This window comes from Cnephaeus nilssonii (genome assembly GCF_951640355.1).
Source record: "Cnephaeus nilssonii genome assembly, chromosome: 12".
NCBI lineage: Eukaryota > Metazoa > Chordata > Mammalia > Chiroptera > Vespertilionidae > Cnephaeus > Cnephaeus nilssonii.
The window spans coordinates 67349937-67371310 of NC_137083.1; the positions used below are offsets into that span (position 1 = coordinate 67349937).

Sequence of the window (21374 nt, forward strand, 5' to 3'; positions counted from 1 at the left end):
GTGTCACTGGTCACAATATGCAATCCATCCTGAGATCCTTCGGCATCTGGTTTGGTGCAGTGTGGTTTGTTTTCTTTAAGTTTGTATTCAGTAAAGCTCACGTTCTGTGCTGGCCAGTTCTTATAGTTCTGTGGGTTTTGACAAACACAGAGTCATATATTCACTACACTAGTGTCATTCTAAACAGTCCCATCACCCTGTAAGTTTCTCTGTGTACCCCTTTTTGTCGTCAACCATTTAATTAAATATTGTCTTTAATTTGATTATTTCTTTTTTCTACTTTTCTGTGTTATTTTTTGCTAACTTCCTGTTTGATGTTACTAGTTTTTCTTCTTTTATAACATAAGCATTGAAGATTCCCACCAATCACTGCTTTTACTACATATATAAATTTTTATATGTAATATTTGATTAAAATTCATTCTTAAGTAATTCTAACTTGTCATTATAATTTCTGTTTAACAAAGGGCTGTTTATAAGTGTAGTTTTAAACTTCTAAGAAAGTGAACCTTTTTTGTTTTTTTTCCTGAGAACTGATATCTAACCTAACTTATTTCTGTTCATAGAATGTAATCTGTGTGATACTGATTCTTCGTAACTTGCTGAGAGACTTTCTTTTGGCCAAATATTTGCCAAATATTGTAAATGTTTCGTGTTGCCTGAAAAAAAGTCTACTCTGTAGCTTAGTAGGGCAAGCAGGATTTGCGTGGTTCAGATCTCCTAAACTCTTCTTAATTATTTGCCAGTTTGATCTGTGGGATTGGGACCAAGGTGAATGGAAATCGCCACTGCCATTGGCTTCTTCCTTTTACTTCTGCCAAATTTTACTTTTTATAGTTTGAAGCTGCTTAATCACTGCACTTAAGTTTAAAATTATTTAATCTTCCCAGTGAACAGAAATTATTATTTAGTGGCCCTCTTATAACTAATAATGTATTTTTCATTAAAGTTTATTTAGATAGTTATTAATGTTAGCCTTTTGGTGAGTATTTGTCTGATATGTGTTTATTCATACTTTTAGCTTTTCTATATTCTTGTATTTTAGTGCATCTTATAAATAGCAAACTAGATTCTGATTTAATTATCCAACATGAAATTTTTTAATCAATTTAGTTCATTTACAGTTATCATGTGTATTTATATAAGTAAATTCATTTCTGCCATTTTTGGCTTTCCTTTTTTGGCTCATGTTTGTAAGCTTTTTCTTTCTTTCTTTCTTTCTTTCTTTCACAGTTTACATTGTCCAACATTTGAGATTTTGTCATATGTATGTTTTTTGTCTTTTTTTTAATATACCAGTATGTGTTTATTGATTTTTAGAGAGAGAGGAAAGGAGAGGTATAGAGAGATAGAAACATTGATAAGAGAGAAACATCATCCATTAGATGCCTCAAGCCCGCAACCTCAGCATGTGCCCTGACCAGGAATTGTACTGACTTCTTGGTTCCGGCCAGGCCATATGTATATATTTTTTTTAATATATTTTATTGATTTTTTACAGAGAGGAAGAGAGAGTGATAGAGAGTCAGAAACATCGATCAGCTGCCTCTTGCACATCCCCTACTGGGGATGTGCCCGCAACCAATGTACATGCCCTTGACCGGAATCTAACCCGGGACCCCTGAGTCTGCAGGCCGACGCTCTATCCACTGAGCCAAACCGGTTTCGGCTATGTATATTTTTAAAGTCTTATACTAATCATAAAATTTCCCCTCTTCCTGTGGAAGTTAGAACATTTCACTCCAATCACCCTCTTCCTTGCTGACATATTTATGTTGGCCAGTATTTTAGTTATTTATATCTACTATTTCATCCAATGTTTAAGCTATGGTCACCATTTTCTTATGCAACTAGCATTTTTGTACTAAATACACATCTTTGAAATCACTCTGTGGGAGTTCTATAAGGCCTATTTGAAAATGCTTTCCTCCAAAAAGGATTTGCTCTTGCTTTACTTGGTGATAGGGGTGCTACTGGAGCTACTATATTCTCTCATTTTGGAGACCCCTTGACTGCACAGTAGTACTCAATACAATGAGGTCAGGCCTATGATGCATATTCTCAGGAAAGATTCTCACTCAGTCTATGAGGTGGATACAGGCAGGCTTCCTTGTTGCCTCCCGTTGCAAGATTTTTTATTCTTTCTAGCCATCCTTTCACTGATAGCACAGCCTACTCAAGGGTCCTGTTGTTCACAGGCATCTCAGGTCTAGTGGCCCATGCACATTAGGTCTCTGACCTGGTGGTCGAGTCCTTTGAGCATAGCTGTCAAGAGTCCTCCTTGGTGTCAGCATTTGCTTCCAAGGCAGCTCTGGTGTTCACTTTTACTCCTACTTTGGTTTTAGCTCCTGATTCAATTTTTGTTTTCCTGCCTTTTGGATAACTTCTTTTTTTCTTATTATAAGTATAGTACAATATTTAACAGTGTGCCTGCTATAATTTATTCAGTGTTTAGGTGTTTTGTAGTGAAGAGGGATTTGGAGAGTAACAAGTAAGTTGACTATATTAGGAGCAGAAGTCACATGATGAAATTTGCATTTTGGAAAAATTAGACATCTCTATGGAGAACCTCCTTGGACCTCTCTGCTGCAGATTCTACCTGATTAAATTGTCCCCAAAATGAATCATTCCTTGAAAATCTAAACCACATCAGGTCTGTGTACTTTTGCCCTTCTTAAATGTAATTGTACACTTATGGTTTGATTTTTCTTTTTTATGCCTTTCCTTACTTTAAACTCTGTTAGGGTAGGGGTCACTTCTGTTGTGCTTATATTGTATCCCCAGGACCTAACTAGGTTCTCAATACATATTTGTTCAGTAAGTAAAAGAATGACGTTCGCCATCTGTTTACAAATTTTATAAGTGACATGTTGGGACTCTTCATAAGCAGAGTTCACAATTAAATGTTCTTAATTAAATGCAATGGTTTTTATGGCCCACAGAAAGACCGTATATAACCAGCAAAATTGTGTCATTTTGTACCATAGAAATTAATGTATTGAAACAATGAAATAGTCTTTTTATGTATAAAGTTGAAAATTATCATAACAAATGATAAAAGACCATGGGTGATGAAGTTGCAGGGAAATTAATAATTTCATGGACTATAGGTCAGAGTATAAGCTGATAAGTGCTTTCTTAAAAAGCACTTTTGCAATATGTATCAAATGCCCAATAATATTCCATTTGTCTTGATTATTTTGGCCATACCAAAATATCTTAAGTTAAAGAACAGAAATTTATTTTCTCACAGTTCTGGAGACTGGAACTCTGAGATCAGGGTGTCAGAATGGTTGGGTTCTGGGGAGGACTGTCTTCCTGGCTTGCAGTTGATTGCCTTCTCTCTGTGTCCTCGTATAACAGAAGAGAGATCTCACTCTTCTACCTTTTATAAAATCACCAATCCTATCAGCTTAGGGCTTCATCCTTATGACCTCATTTAACCTATTTATCTCATTAAAGCCTTATCTTCAAATGCAGTCACATTGGCTTCAAGGTATGGATTTGAAGGAGAGACAGAATTCAATTCATAGCACCATTCAACCTAGCAATATACTTTCAGAGTGTGGTTTAGTGGTTGAGCATGGACCCATGTACCAAGAGGTCGCTGGTTCGATTCCCAGTCAGAGCACATCCCCAAATTGCAGGCTCAAACCTTAGTAGAGGGCATGCAGGAGGCAGCAGATTGTTGTTTCAGTCTCTCTCTATATAGAAATCAATACAAATATATTAAGTATATATTTTTTCAGAAATGTATCCCAAGGAAACAATTAGAGGTGGGTTAAAAATATATAGTATTGTTTGTGTCCATAGGTTATGCATATAAATTCTTTGGTTAATCTCTTAAAAAGGGAATATCTGTAATACTTTCAACAATAAAGATTATATGTATGTGTAAGATTTGTTATTGCAGCAGAATTTATGGTAGGAAAAACAAAGGGGGGAAATGTCTAGATTTTTACTAATGGAGTATTCTATTAATAAATTATGGTACATTCCAATAATGAAATAATATCCTTCCACTAAAAAGTATATGTTAGAATATTTAAATGATGTAAAAAATATTTACAGTTCATTAAAAGAATCACCTTATAAATCAGAATGTACAAGACTATTCATAGGTTTATAGAATGGAAACTAGAATTATATTTACAAAATGGTACTGCCAGTTATTTATAGTTGGTGCATTTATAGGAAATTTTAATTTTTGTGTCTGTGTTTTTCTGAATTCCTCCATCCACGATAGTTTGTCTGTAGTCCTTTAATTAAAAAACATGTCTTTTAAGAAAAATACTAATGTTAGGAGTGTGGCAGAGGGTGATGTTGGCATCAGAGAACACACTCGCTAACATTAATACTTTTTATTTTTAGCATAAAGTCTCTTGGTGTTTTGTTTCTCCTGAATTTTAGAGCTGTGTGCGGCCGTGATTTTCATTTGGATTACTCCAGGAATGTTTGTGAGTTTGGTTGCAGGTCAGGTCAGCTATCAAACACCTTTTGTAACTGTCCTCAGTATATTGTTACCTTAACACAAAAACTACGTCACAAAATCACATTCCTTCACAGTGTCAGGTTCTTGCTTTCTCTGTGGAAATGTCTGCTCTTTAAAAACCTCCAAAGAAAATAGAATGTGGTAGGAAATCCAAATAAGGAAAGGAGTCGGAGGGAGGAGTGTTTGGAAAAAGAGAAGAATGATTTTTAAATTGTCTTAAAAATATTGTCTCATAGAAAAACTATTTCTTCTACCTCAGTGAATGTGAAGGGATCAAATTAATGTCTTCTCTGGATATGTAAAATTTCAGGGAAATAAAAGGAATCTGATTATGTAATATATGACCATCTAAATAATTTGTCATTATATTTGAAACAATAGGAGGTGTTATAAGTTGGGGAAACAAAAATAAGAGATTTTTCTCCTTCCTCTTCCATCATTTCTTATTCTCATGCTGTGCCTTCCTCTCTTTTTTATTCTGTTCACAAATGGATATTGGTGGGAAATACACGAAGTGCAAAGTGACTTTTACCTGCTGTGCTGCAGGCAGAATTGACAATTCAGAAATACCACACTCTAGGTATCTCTCCTCTTCTCATCTCTTAGAGGAAGCTACGATGTTATACATTCCTCATAGGAGAGGGATGGTGAAAAGAGCCCTATAAGAAACCCAAAAGCACCATAAACTTAGTCATTTGTCTTGCTTGCAAAATGTTTTTAACCACAAACCACCAAACTGCCAGGACAAGCAAACTTACATGATGGCTTTGGAAAGGAGGGGGTGGGTGGTGGAGGGGGAAGAAAATCTGTCTCATCAATTTCCCAGGCTTTTCTGTACAATGGTAATTCTGGTGTATTTATTCAACTCACCGGCTTCCTGAGCACTCTGTTCCAGGCAATATGCAGACTCCTAGAGATGATAAAGACAAAGTCACATTTACTCCCAAGCATCTAGAACCTACTCAGCTGAGGAAAGTGATTGAGAAAATAATCATAGAAGATGTTATAGTTTTCATTAAAAACAAAACAAAACAAAAAACTCATCAGCACTGAAGTGGAGAATTTTGAGGAGATCCCATGACTAAGTAACTTTGGGACATGTTCTTTAAAGTTAAACAGATTTTTGCCCAAGCCGCTTTGGCTCAGAGCATCTGCCTGCGGACTGAAGGGTCCTGGGTTCTAGGTCCTATTCTGGTCAAGGGCACATGCCCAGGTTGCAAGCTTAATCCCCAGTAGAGGGCATGAAGGAGGCAGCCAATCAATGATTCTCTCTCATAGATGTTTCTAACTCTCTCTTCCTCTCCCTTCCTCTCAGAAGTCAATAAAAATATATATTTAAAAACAAATGAAGTTAAACAGATTTCTTTACTATCAGGCTTCTCAGACTCTTTAATACACCTTGATTGCACTATGATCCTCCAAGGTCTTACAATTTGTATTGTTCACAAAATGCTTGGGCAATTTAACCCTTTTAGTTGGAGCTTATCACAGGACCACTGATTATGAAAACATGTCGGCAGCCGGTAAGATCTCTTTACTCCAACTCACGCAGATAAAATGGATATTAAACATGCCAAAATTCATTTTTATAGGCCTTAAGAGTTGCTGAAATTTGGTGTTAGATTGGGAAAAAGGACTATAAAATGTGTGAACTGTAAACAGTTCAACTAAGGGAAGTGAAGCTACCGGATTAGTCCATATCTGAATATGGAAGATTCCCTCATGGATCGTTTGTCTTGTGCTCAAGTGCCTGACTCTGTTATCCAGTTTTATACCCTTTTGTCTTAGGTCTTTCTTGAGCTATAGCCTACTCACCCTTTAACTTCATTGAAACTAATTTCTCATCTGAACTATCCCAAAAGCCACGGAGATCATAGAAAATGGATCAGTTATACTGTTTATCCCTCTTGTTTTTTTTTTAGTTGTCTTAAAAAAAAATCTTTGTCCCTTGCAGTGGTTCTCAACCTTTCTAATGCCGCGACCCTTTAATACAGTTCCTCGTGTTGTGGTGACCCCCAACCATACAATTATTTTTGTTGCTTCTTCATTACTGTAATTTTGCTACTGTTAATGAATCGTACTGTAAATATCTGTGTTTTCCGATGGTCTTAGGCTCTACACTGTAAAGCGACCCACAGGTTGAGAACCACTAGCAGGGTTGCCTAAGAACTGCTGGCGGTTCTCAACCTGTGGGTCGCTCTACAGTGTAGAGCCTAAGACCATCGGAAAACACATATTTACATTAGATTCATAACAGTAGCAAAATTAAAGTTATGAAGTAGCAACGAAAATAATTTTATGGTTAGGGGTCACCACAACACGAGGAACTGTATTAAAGGTTCGCAGCATTAAAAAGGTTGAGAACCACTGCTAGAGCTTATGTTGTGCTCATTACCGAAGGAATTGGTAACCATGCCAAGATGTCCAGTATACATAAAGGATTCTGTTTATTTTAAAATGCCTAGTTTGTCAGATTGAAGAATAGCACAAATGATAAAATCCTTTAGATCATGGAGGAATTTAATGAAATTAATTTGTATAGGCCAATGGTCGGCAAACTCATTAGTCAACAGAGCCAAATATCAACAGTACAATGATTAAAATTTATTTTGAGAGCCAAATTTTTTAAACTTAAACTTCTTCTAATGCCACTTCTTCAAAATAGACTCGCCCAGGCTGTGGTATTTTGTGGAAGAGCCACACTCAAGGGGCCAAAGAGCTGCATGTGGCTCGCGAGCCACAGTTTGCCGACCACGGGTATAGGCCTTAGTGTATGTGGAAACTGTTTTTTGGATGAATCTGGCTTTCAAAAAAGATATTGTGTGTGTGTACAATCAAGGTGTGATAGTTTCTCTTAAAACAGAATGTGACCCATAGGCGCATATAAGATCAAACCTATTAAGCGATACTTGCAGAAGGTGCTATTGTATGAATTGTTTTTTAAGAATCTTTGAAATATAATTAACATAGACACAACTGCATTTGGTGTTCAACTGCTTGTGTAATGCCAGCAGGAAGTTCCATGTCATTACTTATTTGACAATATCTATAATTAAAAGATATGTATCTACTATTACACTGTGTTTTATAATTTGTTCATATCTTGAACTTCTTTCAGAGAACACTCTGCTATTATTAAATCATGTAGTTTCAATAACTATAGGCCCCAGGAAAGAAACAGAAAAATATTAAATCTTGATATATGAGAATACTTTTCTTTCTCATCAGAACCACTTTAATATTTAATTATAAGTATAGAGTTAAACCCAAATTAACATTCAAATAATAAAATTGGTCTCTTATATTAGAATTTTCAGTAACCACATTTTCACAGCCTTTTAATCATTGTCAAAGAAGCATTGTTCTTTTTACTTTTATTATCACAGGGAAAATAATTTATCCTTGAGATTTAAAGTAAATAATTTTACTAATAACTAAAATGGCAAGTAAACACTGAAAATTTTCTGCTGTGTAAATACATGCTAACTTTTGTTAGAGATCTTTTTACCCAGAATACTTAACTATAATACCTGCCTCTGTTTGCTTTAAAAAAAAAAAAAATCCTATTTTATCTACTGTTACATAACAAATGTTCCAAATAATTTATGCCATGTTAACACTAATAAAGCAATATCTGTGATAGTACTACTTCATAAATTCTCATAGTCTTATATAACTGATATTTTTATAGTCTATATATCATTCATTCATTTCTTTGGCATTTATGTAGTATTGAACATGAACAAGATGTTCTAAGCACTAGAGGTATAGCATAAAGGATGCAGACTATAAACAAATATGCCACATGTTGGATGATAGCATTATGTAAAATGGCAAGCAAAAAAGCCTGATAAAGGAAAAGAGGCCTATGGGAATGAGAGAGACTATACCTTTATATTGGGATGATTAGCGATAACCTTGCTAATCCTGAGTCAAATCGGTAGAGATGAGAAGGAAGCAAGCAAGCTGTGTGTGTGCCTAGGGAAAGAGCTCCCAGGCAGTGGAGACAGCACATGCAGATGCCCCAGGGCAGAGCATACTTCATATGTTTGCAAACAGAAAGGAGGCCAGGCTACCTAGAGTGACAGGACTTGCTGGAAGGGGAAGAGGTCAGAGAGTCAGTGTGGGGTAGGAGGATCATATAAAGTCTCGTAGACCATTATAAGGGCTTTGGCTTTTAAAATGACTGCCACCATTACAAAGATAAGACTTAGCTTGAAAAGGATTCACAGTTGTTGCCAATACTCAAACAAGAGACTAGAGGAGTGACCAAAGAGGCTGGCACCGTTCTCAGGGGAGAGCTGATGGCTGGAACCAGAGGGGAAGCCGGGGAAGTGGTGAGGGCTGGTCAGGTTCTGGATATGACTTGAAGGTGCAGCTGATAGAAATCCTACCTAATAATAGACAAATATGCAAATTGACCGCACCTTCACTATGCCCAAGCCACGCCCACCAGCCAATCAGGACGCGCATGCAAATTACCCCAACCAAGATGGCGGTTAATTTGCATATCAAAACAGCGTAGAAAGAAGCGAAGAGCTGCAGAAGGGAGCAAAGCTGTGGAGAAGCAAGCATGCGGGGGGAGGGGGGAGGGAGGAGCGGAGGCGGGCCCAGGGGAGAAGGAAGGAGAGCAGGTGGGCTGGACGAGAAAGGAGAAAAGCAGGCGGGCTGGCGGAGAAGGCGAGGCGGGGGACAAGGGAGGAGAGCAGGCGGGGCGGGGTAAAGTGCAGCAGGAAACCCTATTGCAGGATTCTTCCTGCAACAGGAACGCTAGTTACTTTATAACTGAGTTTATGAACCTGTTACTTTAAGTCTCTTATTACCCTGAGTCTACTTGATAAACAGTCGGAAAATATAACTAGTTCAAGTTTTCCTCAAGGCTTCTGCAATAACATATTTTGTAGTGTCTGAAAGAGTACATTCTAGGACTTCCTTTTTAAGGTCTTTTTTAATTGATTCAATGATAGGCATTTAAAATTGTATTAATTTTTAAGTTCTTTGCCTTTTAATACACATAACATAGAAAATGTCTGAAGTGCATGTATTCAAAATGGTGCTGCCATTATTGCTTCTCAAATAAAGCTTCCATTTTCTAATGGGTCTTTAAAAATTGCTCTTTATTCTTTTCTGTGAAAATGGAGGAGGGGGGAATAAGGCATGGACATTAAGAGCACTGGCTTTGAAATGCAGAAGGCCATGCTTTGGCACCCAGCATGTGACCTGGGGGAAGTAGCCTAACCTCCCTGGACCCTAGCGGCTCCTTCCTTGGAGACTACAGAAAAGGTTGCTGTGAGCATTTTCTGTTGTTCTGCATATAAAACAGCTAGCACAGTACCAACCTCATATTCAAAAGTTTGTAATTGATAATCACTACGTTTGTTTTAATGATGATGATGACAGGAAAATATTGATTGACACAGGAGGTATTTGCATTTATTGGAAAGACTCATTTTAGAAGGAGCTGTTACCTTCAGGCTTGACTGCAGTGAAGTTACCATGTACTCCCAATAATTTAGGTACAGAACACCGCTTCATATACCTAATATTCAGAATAAGAGCAATTCCACAGCATTAAATGATGTGTTTAATCTGTCAGATATGTACCTAATTTAGTAATAAACTCAGTAAAATGATGACCCTTCACTGTGTATAATGGTCTTTATCTTAGTGAAGATCGACATAAGTGACGCTCCCCCGACTTACCTTTCTCGCTTTTCATTGCCCGAAGCCCCGGCTCCCCTCCAGGTAGGCCGTGGGCACTGCGTTCTCGGTGACAGGACCACGTGCTCTATCACTGGGCGACAGTTGAAGTGAACAGCACAATTCACTCAGATAGAACCAGGTGGCACTGTCAGAGAGCAAAGCCAAAGGGCATGTCAGTGACCAGAACGAGTTCTTTGCTGTTTTCTATCAAGTTTGCATAAGTGTGTTTAGTGAAATAACCACCTGCAACTTTGTGGAATGTTTTTATTATTATATATTAGATAGCATAATGTAGTTATGGTTTTTGTTGGAATGTCAAGATTCCCAGATTGATGAGTAAAATAGAACTCTCCGGTTGAACTTTTGTCATCATTGTCAATATGGATTCATTCATAGGTTGCAGTCTGGGTTTTGTGTTATCATTTGCTCAATGAGAATTGGCTCTGAAGTAATATGTGAAAAAAATCCATTATTAAATGATAAAACATTGGAGCTTGCTCATACTTAATTGCTTTATAACTTATAGACCAGACTTTCTTTTCTTCTTTCTAAAAATATTTGAAAGGCCAATATTTTGCCATTAGTTCTTCTTTAGTTAACATTCAAATGATGGGGAAAATGTGATGTATTACTCTGATTATGTAGTGAAATAATTGATCTTTCCTTACTTAGGAGCAAAATGTAATTGTAAGAAATATTTTCAAAGCATAAATCCTAGCAGCACACGAGTTTCTGAAATAAATTATTTACTCTACATTGGAAAAAAACTTCAAACTTAAATGATGCTTTGATATAAATAAAAGGTCTTTATGTCAATGAGATACAGGTATAGCTTTAAAATTTAATTGCTTTTTATTCTAATTGACTAGTTTATAAGCATCATACACACACACACACACACACACATACACACACATATAAAGAAAACGGTGGGAATATCAAATAAAAATCTTGTTGGAAATTAATTTTAAGCATTTGTTTTTCATAGTCCTTATTTCCACCTATTTTCACAAAAACGTTAAAAATTAGTAAATTGGGCCTAACTGGTTTGGTTCAGTGGATAGAGCGTTGGCCTGCGGACTGAAAGGTCCCAGGTTCGGTTCCAGTCAAGGGCATGTACCTTCGTTGTGGGCACATCCCTAAGTAGGAGGTGTGCAGGAGGCAACTGGTCGATGTTTCTCTCCCATCGACATTTCTGACTCTCTATCCCTCTCCCTTCTTCTCTATAAAAAATCAATAAAATATATTTAAAAAAATAGTAAATTGGAATGAAATGCATAAATCTTTTGAAAATTAAAATATAATTTTTAGAAAAATGAACTAATAGGGGAAGAAATTATTGGTGTTAGTTATTAAATGCAAAAAGATTTGTTGAAATAAATAGATGTTGTATATGAGATTACTATACCTTTTCTCTGTGTTAACAAAGACAGTTAAATTTTATATTTTCATATTTTTGCAATATACCAGAAACATAAATTGATACAGAATAAATTCTAAATCCATGCCATTAGATATATCTTATATTTTATATGCTAATCTTAGTAAAAGAAGATTTCTGTTTCATCCTCATAGCTACTTTTAAAAGTCCTAATGAAAATTCACATTGACTCCAGAGGGATATTGGTTAAACAGAAAAATCTTGCAACATTGATGGTCTTTTTGTATGTTGTTATTAAAATATTTATTTTTATTTATAAGCACATAAATTTAAACAAACAAAAAGAGTGGAACAGTAAACCACTACTTGTATCCAAACAAGATGTCTACATTTCTTTCAACAATTAAAATTAAATCCCTTACTCTACATTAGTTTAATTAAGAAAAGAAGCCGTTAAGACACTTTAGCTTGCATTCAGTATTTTTTAATATTTCCATTCAGGGGATATTCATTTAATTGGTCAAATGTTTGATACTGCTACAAAACACTTTTCACTGCCATTCTCAAGGACTAGTCATTGTTTTCTGTAGATATGGAAAATATGTATTGTAATCCTTTACCTTGAAGGCTGTCTAAAAGAGAATAATTCCATTCCATTAATTCCAGGTCAAATATGAAGTAAATGGCTATAAGTGTCTGCAATAAATTTTCACTATAGACACAAGTAATATGTATACTATAGACTGCTATGCATTTTCCTTAATTATTTGGATTTTTAGGGAAATATATATATGTGTGTGTGCTGATGTAGATATAAATATAAAATATATAAAAGTAGAATGACTGATTCTGATTGTTTTTCAGGCCTGATGGAATCGGAACAGTTTCAATGGAAGAAAAAGAGAGATTTGAGGAGATAAAAGAGAGACTGTCTTTCCTTTTAGAAAATCAGATAAGCCATTTCAGGTATGTACTCCCTTCATTAATACAAGTATTTGCTTTATTACTTCACTCAACCATCCAATCGCCTGCAAATGTTTATGACTTTTTGCAACTACCCAACAATTAGGAGTAGCTTCTCCACATTCATCCGTCCGTGGTCTGCCTCTCAGCCTGCCATTCAGTTTCCTCTGCTCATTTAAGTAGGCCCCTCCCCCTGCAATGTCTGTCCCGGAGTCCCTCTCACTTGCCTTGTGCATTTCTCCTTCCTGCATAGTCTCTTCATGGTAACTCTGGTGACTGTTCCTCCCTCTCTCTGTGACATCAGGCGTGGAGACTCTCAAGTCCCGCCTTCAAGCAGAACCTTTCTCAGTTCTTTGGAAAAGCTGAAGTCTTATCTGTACTTTGCACTGATCACATGGTTCTGGCACATATCTTTTGGGTCACTTATTTCTTTTAAATTTACATTCTGTGAGAACAGGGACCACAGTGCCTAGCACACTTCCTTGCTCAGAATTAAGTACTGATACTATGAAACATTTGCAGAATGAAAGATAAATATCTTGATAATATTTCTTTTCCCCTGATTATAGTTAGCTCAGTAGAACTTAGTGGGTTAAAAACAGAAATATGCCAATATACTTCATTTTCTATCACTCTTATCATTAGATCCAATAAAATGTTGCCATGTCTACACATTGTGGCTTATAGCATGCCTGTCATTGTAATCATTCCATGTGAACTTACTGAAAAAATGAGCTCAGTTCATATTCCCCTTTAGCCATTTGAAAATATTGTTATTTAACCACTATTTGAAAATATTGTTATTTAACCACTAGAGGCCCGGTGCACGAAATTCATGCACGGGGGCGGGGGGGCAGGGTGTCCGTCAGCCCAGCCTGCACCCTCTCCATCTGGGACCCCTCGAGGGATGTTCGATGGGCAATCGGACATCCCTCTCACAATCTAGGAATGCTGGCTCCCAACCGCTCGCCTGCCTGCCTGCCTGATTGCCCCCTAACCACTCCCCTGCCAGCCTGATCGACATCTAACTGCTCCCCTGTCAGCCCGATTGCCCCTAACTGCCCTCCCCTGCTGCCCTGGTCGCCCCTAACTGCCCTCCCCTGCAGGCCTGGTTCCCCCCAACTGCCTGGCCCTGCTGGTCAACCCCAACTGCCCTCCCGTGCAGGCCTGGTCCCCCACAACTGCCCTCCCCTGCAGCCTGGTCCCCCACAACTACCCTCCTCTGCCAGCCTGGTCACCCCTAACTGCCCTCCCCTGCTGGCCTGATCACCCACAACTGCTCTCCCCTGCTGTCCATCTTGTGATGGGCATCTTGTGTCCACATGGGGGCAGCTATCTTTGACCACATGGGGGCAGCCATCTTGTGTGTTGGCGTGACGGTCAATTTGCACATTACTCTTTTATTAGGTAGGATTTGAATAGTGTATGCCTAGCTGCTCTGGGCCTCAATTTTCTTATTTGTAATATGAAAAGCTTTAGACTGTGGGGTGTTTTTTTTTAATGATCTTGAAGGAAGAAATTCTCAAAGAATATACTGTAGATCTGTTCCCCTACATTAGTGATTTCAACTGGGCTGGTACTATCACCTTAAGGTAAGTGAATGAGGGAGGATTTTCATTGTCACAGTAGCCAGGCACTGGGACAGTCATTAGTTCTGGGGTTTAGGAATGCAGTACATGGGACAGTCTCACACTGGAGAATTGTTTTGCCTAAAAGACCAATAGACTCACATTAGGGAACACTATTCTTGAGAGCATAGTGCAATTCAACTTACAGGATTAAGACTGAATTCTCTTCTGATTTTTAAAAATAAATAAATGGAGATATGAGGAAGGCTTTTGCATTTGCAGAGAATGTTTCTGCATTTGTATTTGTTAAGAGTGTTGTCTTTTTGGTTGTGTAGAGACCCTTAACTTTGTATGTGTCTCTCAGTCACACATACTTTTCCATTTTTTGACATTGAGGCAGAGATTGTCTGTCATTCAGTTCAATATCTATGTTTTTTTGTATTAATGCTTCCCTCTACAAGTAACAGATCCTACCTCAAACTGGTTTAAAGAAATAAATGTATTCGTCATCACTTGGTCTCAGGTAGGATGAACTTCAAGTCAGGCTGACTTCAGTAGCCATGGCTCTGTTTCCTGGTGGTTCTCACATAACTGCCCTCCATGGTGGGATGGCTTCATCCCCAGATTGGTAGCAAGACCACAGAATTCCTTGGCCTCACATCCAAATATGCAATTTTTCAAAGGAAGTAGTGGCGCCATCTCTTTCTGTGATGCTCTCTTAAGACCATGACGTTATGTTAGACAATCCTAGCAAATCCTACCCCTCATATCTCATTTGCCCTAAATAGGTCATGAGGCAGTCCTGTACCAAACCCGGTGGCCAGGGGATGCCCAGGCACTAGGTGCCTCAGGCAGTTGCTGAGGAGTATGGGATCACCATGATTGATTAGCCTAATTGGGGCCACCCCACCAGGGCAGTTCATTCCCCCTCCCTGCCCCCCCAACAACTACACGGGGAGGCAGGGAAAGGCAGTTGTCCACATAATTATTCCCCTCTCACAGTTTTGTTCTCTGTTTCTCTTAAATGCACATCTTCTTTTAATAATTTCTCTAAAGATATACTTTTCAGTTTTTATCTCCTTAGCGCTGAGGACAAGAACTAAAAGGAACCAGTCTAGACATTTTGAGCTGATTTTTATATTCCCTTTTGATATATGTAGAGTTTTATAAATTTTGCCAGTTCTATGGGGAGGTTTTCTTAGTCCATAAAATATTGAACAACAGGACCTGGGACTAAAATAAAACAAGAAATTTTAGGCATCCACATAAGAAAATATATAAATATGTATATTGTCCATGAAAATAAGGATTCTACCAAATGATCTTTCTTAGTCACTTAGGTTAAAATTTAGAAGGAACATAAATTACTTATCAATTCAGGCTAAAGAAGTAATCACAGTACTATTCTTAACTCATATAGAAATTTATTTATTTAGATCCATAAATTTATGTATTCCAGAAATGCATTTCAAAGACACAGATAAAAGAATAAGGCAAAATAAATTAACAATAAATGAGGAACTTCTGGTTAAAGATGGCAGATTGATGCCTGTTTGCAAAGCTTCCTCCTAGGACCTAACTAAAATAACAGAACACTATTTTTTCAGAAGACAACCCCACAAGGACAACTGAAGTAAAAGAGGAAAAGCGTTTTTGGAAGCCAGAGGGATGAATGGTATCTAATTTAGCCGCCCAGGAAGAACTGAATCATAAGCTGGCAGTGGGGAAAACAGAGAAGCTATCTGATTTATGTCATACGATCACCAAAGTGTTTAGGAATTGCCCATATCAAGCCCTTCTAGAAAATAAGAGTGAAGGACAATTTATTGTAAATGTGCTTAAAACTCACTTAGATCCCTACATCTCTTTTCCACCTCAGACTGCTCTGTGTTCCGCTCCCCAATCCACCCTTGGGCAGAGCACTGCAGATTCAGTCTCTGAAGAGGGTCAGATTAGAGGGCACTTGGACTGGGGTGGAGGAGGGGAGGAAACAACAGGCACAGTTGGAGTTAGGATTATATGCAGACGCATGGAGATTAAATAAGCGTTTATTCTGAAATGTGAGAACCACAGCCTTCTCCTACCAGCTCATCCCCTTGACTCCCAAAATGCTGGCAGACAGGCAGGTAGGTAGGTTCATACCTCCCCAGCCTGTTACCAGTGTCTTCCCAGTGGAGCCTGTTTAGCCCAAGAGACAAAAACCTAAAACTCTGGACAATAAAGACTCGCATGGAAACAGCCCAGTCAGATTCCCCTTCAGCGAAGACCATGATCTACATGCACCCAGCTAGGTGCATGTTGCTTTCATTCAGGTTTTCAATACCATGCTTTTGAAAATGATCAGAGAGCCAAAGTCATCAGACATTTGAGGAAAGTATTTGCTATGGAAGACAGAGCCTCAAACAAATAAATACTAAAAAAGCAATTTGGAAAAAACAAGCACAAAAATTCTATGGGAAGAAAAAAATGGGGGAGGGGGCTGGAATGAATTACTGATATCCTTAGAGAGGTTTGAGAAGATAGAGCATCTGTAAAACAAAAATAAGATGTTGTTAAAAGAAAGGAAAAAACCTTGGAACAAATAGAATCTCTTACAAATTATATGCAAATGACACACAATACATATACACTACTGAAAGAATTGGTTAATGAAACCTTGCAGAAAGTAGGGTGGGGGAGAGGAAAATCAGAATACAACAAAGATAAGAAAAAGATCTGCTTAACAATATCATGATTATAAATAACTCAAGGCCCGATGTACAAAGATTCCTGCAAGAATGGGCTTTCCTTCCCCTGGCTGCTGGCACTGCCTTTGCTCTGGCCCAGAGCTGCCTTTCCGCCTTCCCACGCTGCCCAGGGGCCCAGAGTGGCAGGGGCGGTGCAGAATGCCTGCGTCATCGCCATGGCGACGACGCAAGCATCCTGCCCCCGGCCGCTCGGTGCCTGTGTATGCAAATTAACCCACCATATTTGTTGGGTTAATTTGCATACTCACTCCTGATTGGCTGGTGGGTGTCGCAAAGGTACAGTCAATTTGCATCTTTCTCTTTTATTAGTGTAGAAGATAGGAATTCCAGAAAGAGATAAGTATAAAGGTAGGAAACTTTGAATAAAATCATCCAAAAAGATTTCCAGAATTAAAAGACATAAGTGCTCAGATTGAAACATTTAGTACCCAGCACAATGGATTAAAATATTTACTCATCAGGGTACATATTCATGAATTTTCAGATTCTTGGTGATAAAAGAGAAGATCCCAGAATACAAAGAATCAGAATGTTTTTCAATGTTAATTTATTCTAGAACTGTTTATTGAGTACCTACTATGTGTCAGGCAGTGAACAACAACAACTAAAAAGATCCTTTGCTTCTGCAGCTTTCATTTTGATCTGAGGGGTGATACTATATAACCAGAAAACGTTGCATCAGTGATTTCATAGTTCTGAGGAAAGATTACTTTCAACCCAGAATTCTGTACCAACAAAAGTCTTGATTAAGGGTAATGGTAGAATGATATTTTCAGATATGAAGAACCTCAAAAGATAATGCAACTTACCACGACAAAGGAGAAAACAAAGAAAAAAGAAGAGTTAAGATCCTTGTAATAGGAAATCAACCTGAGACAGGAGGGAAGGTTATGGTTAATAGACTCCAAAGTGGTGTTGCCCAGCCAGCATGGCTCAGTGGTTGAGCATCAACCTATGAGCCAGGAGGTCATGGTTCAATTCCCAGTCAGGGCACATCCCCGGGTTGCAGGCTTGATCCCCAGAGTGGGGCATGCAGGAGGCAGCAGATCAATGATTCTCATCATTGATGTTTCTATCTCTATCATTATCCCTTCCTCTCTGAAATCAATAAAAATATATTTTTTAAAAAGGCTCCAAAGTGGCAATGGAGCTTAGAGAGCAACCAATTCTCACCGGAACAGGTCAGAAAATTCTTCATTATTTTAACATGTCTGGAGTAGAGTGTGGAATTGTATTAATTAGATTGTATTAGATTTTGGAGTTATATTAGACTAGAGGCCCGGTGCATGAAATTCGTGCATGGGTGGGGGGCAGGGTGTTCCCTCAGTTTGGCCTGCACCCTCTTATAATCCGGGACCCCTCGGGGGATGTCCGCCTCAGGCTTAGGCCCGATCACCCCGGGGAGCAGGTCTAAGCTGGCAGGCAGACATCCCTCTTGCAGTCCCGGAGCCCTCGATTTTTACTGCCCACCTGCTCACTGCTCCTTACCGCTCGGCTCACTGCTCCTTAGTGCTGCTGTAGAGGCGGGAAAGACTTCCACCACTGCTGCTGGATATATACATATCAATTTTTTCTGTATGATAGCAACAAACATATTGAAATTAAAAACAATACAATTTACAATAGCAACAAAAATTACTAAATATTTATGGTTCAATTTGACAGAGATGTGCGAAACCTGTACACTGAAAAATACAAAGTCTTTCTAAAAGAAATTAAGGAAAACCCAAATTGATCTATAGATTCAATGCTATCTCAATCAAAATCCCAAAAAGATTTTGTAGAAATTGGAAACCTGATTCCAAAATTCACAAATGGAAAAATGTTGTCTTGAACTTGATAAACATTAAGAACTTCTGATCTTCCAAAGCTATTTTTAAGGGTATAAAGAGACAAGTCCCAGAATGTGAGAAAATATTTGCACAATACATATTCCACAAAAGACTTCTACCCAAATTGCATGCTTTAAACATGTGTAGTTCATTGTATGTCACTTACATCTTTAAAACTTTTTTTTTTAAAGCTAACTGTTTCTCTTCCATAGTGGGATGTTTAGAATAATATCTAAAACTGAAACATCAAGAATTAGAAATATTAGCAGGTAGGTTAAGGATATGACATTTAAATGCCAAAAGAATCAGCTAAAAGTTAAAAATATTTTTTCTAGAGTAATTACTTGGGGAATGGGGTAGAACTGACATAAAGGACTTTTGTTTCTCATATAAAACCTTTTAGAAGTTTCCTGTTAGATTATGTACATATATTACTTTGATGAAACTACATACTGCATCTAAAAGTGGCTAAGTAAAAGAACATCTTAATCATAGGACAGGTCTATGCAGGCTCATTTATCTGAGTATTTAATGTACTAAAGTGGGAATGAAGAGGATTTCAATTTATTCCTATTACGGATTAAACTTGGTTGAATTTTATTTGATAATTTAGTTTTTTTCCACTTCGTGTTGTTATTAAAGAGCTGTCAAAGTGGTAAAATCCCAAAATATTTATCCTGAAAGGCAGGCCAAAATGATTCCCTTTTCCAACTTGTATTGTAAAGATTAATTAAGGTTCTGTGTCGTTATTTTCTGTACTTTATTGATTCAGGATTACTTGTACTCTATAAATGTGTTGAATTATTTACACATCCTGGGCAGCTAATGCTAATTCAGAACATGCCCAGTGGGACCTCGGAGCCCAGCAATGCTAAATGTAATCTGCGGATCAGTAACATTCCATTCATAAAATGCATCACCCACAGGTTAATGGAAATAAACAATAGGCAAGACAATGAGTGGATTATGCAAATACACTGAAAAGATTTAAGCAAGGGGAGGGGACAACAAGAACCCAATTTGTGTTTTATTTAAACTCGGATTAAGGTTTATGGTATACAAAATGATAAAGCCACTTTGCTAATTTGCTAATGCTCTAAGAAGCACCACTACACAGGGAAAACTATCAAAATAGATTGGCCCTGGCTTTTTTTGTGTGTAGGAGAGGCTAATAGGGTGCAAAGAGATGAGATTAAGTGAAGGAAACTTTTAACATGAAATGAACAGTATTCTGAAGAAAAATTTGAGTGCTTAGATTTACAAGACATTTATTTGCATTTATCTAAGACAAATAAAAGTTTCATGAAACGAAAACTCAGGCTTTATATTCAACCACTGCTTTGTAAGAAATCTTTCTTTTTCTTTTTCATTCAAATTCGGTCCTATAAAACAAATTCAACTTAAAACACAAGTGCCTTTTAGGAAAACCTGTTCAAATGATAGTGTGAGAAACGAATTTCATTGTGAATTACATCTTAGATAATATGTCCACCAAGTCCCTCAGTAATGGCAAAGGACGTGGCAATAAGGAAACTTTCTCAAGTTGTTGGTTTGGAGATTTCTAAGTCTGAGTAAGGTGCAGCCTGGGGACAGCCCAGCTGCTCGTAGCACTTGGCCTTGGAGCTGGAGCAGTGGTCAGGGAGGGTTCACCAAAGCCAGGAGGCCCAGCAGGAGTGACCTAAAGAGGAACAACCCCCACACACACACCGCCCCTTGTAAAGAGCAGTCACCTCTCATCACCATGTGGCAGTAACTTCTGAGGAGCTCACTGGAGCTCCCAGCCTCTGGCCCTGACTTCAGAGCATCAGCATAACCTGCCCTTCAGTTGTGGGTGTGTATCGGATGCACGGGCCTGAAGGATTCGGGATAAATGACTCTCCTGGCTTAAGGGTTTTGTGTTTTGTGGGGGGAAGAGGGAGAGTTAGACACCGGTGTGGACAGGCAAATATGAGGGGATTGGGGAGCTGGAACTTCGTTGGTCCTAGAAGTTATGTCAGTTGTGTGTTTCCATCTTAAACCACAGGGATAAATGGGGGAAGTCATTTCAATGTTATCATAGAAAAGAAATTATTAGGGAATGCTTTTTAAAAAATATATATTTTTATTGATTTCAGAGAGGGAGAGAGAGATAGAAACATCAGTGATGAGAAAAAATCATTTATCGGCTGCCTTCTGCATGCCCCACAGTGGGGATCAAGCCCACAACCTGGGCATGTGCCCTTGACCGGAATTGAACCTGAGACCCTCAGTCCACAGACGGACGCTCTATCCACTAGGCCAAACTGGCTGGGCCATTAGGGAATGCTTTTTAATTTTCTCTTTACTCATAGAACCCTAGTGGTTCTTTTCTGATTATTATATTCTTTATATACATGTGTCATCAAAACTTTAGAACCTTTTTCATCATAGTTTGTACCCTTATTAAGATCAAGGGACTAGGTCAGTGGTCGGCAAACTGCGGCTCGTGAGCCGCAGTTTGCCGCTCTGTTGACTAATGAGTTTGCCGACCACTGGGATAGGGGCTTCATCACGAGGAACAACAACAGCCTGTAATTATTGGAATGGAGAGTCTAGGTGAACATCAGCATTAAAAGTTTCCTGAATGGGCTGATGCTGTTTTAACCACTTGTCATTGTTCTATCATGCCAGGTAATAGAAGAGGGGATGGTTTAACAGTTTGGATATTAA

At 38.1% G+C, this 21374-nt stretch overlaps 1 protein-coding gene across 3 annotated transcripts in view; it reads left to right on the top strand.

The window, feature by feature from the left end:
- CADPS2 (calcium dependent secretion activator 2) overlaps positions 1-21374 on the top strand; it is a 484731-nt gene that overhangs the window by 346196 nt on the left and 117161 nt on the right. For all 3 annotated transcript variants that reach the window (XR_013814316.1, XM_079786439.1, XM_079786438.1), the window contains exon 14: positions 12441-12542. Coding sequence is in view for 2 of the 3 variants with exons in the window: in XM_079786439.1 (XP_079642565.1) it covers positions 12441-12542 (102 nt within the window). In the remaining variant the exon portion in view is untranslated. The remainder of the gene's footprint in view (positions 1-12440; positions 12543-21374) is intronic.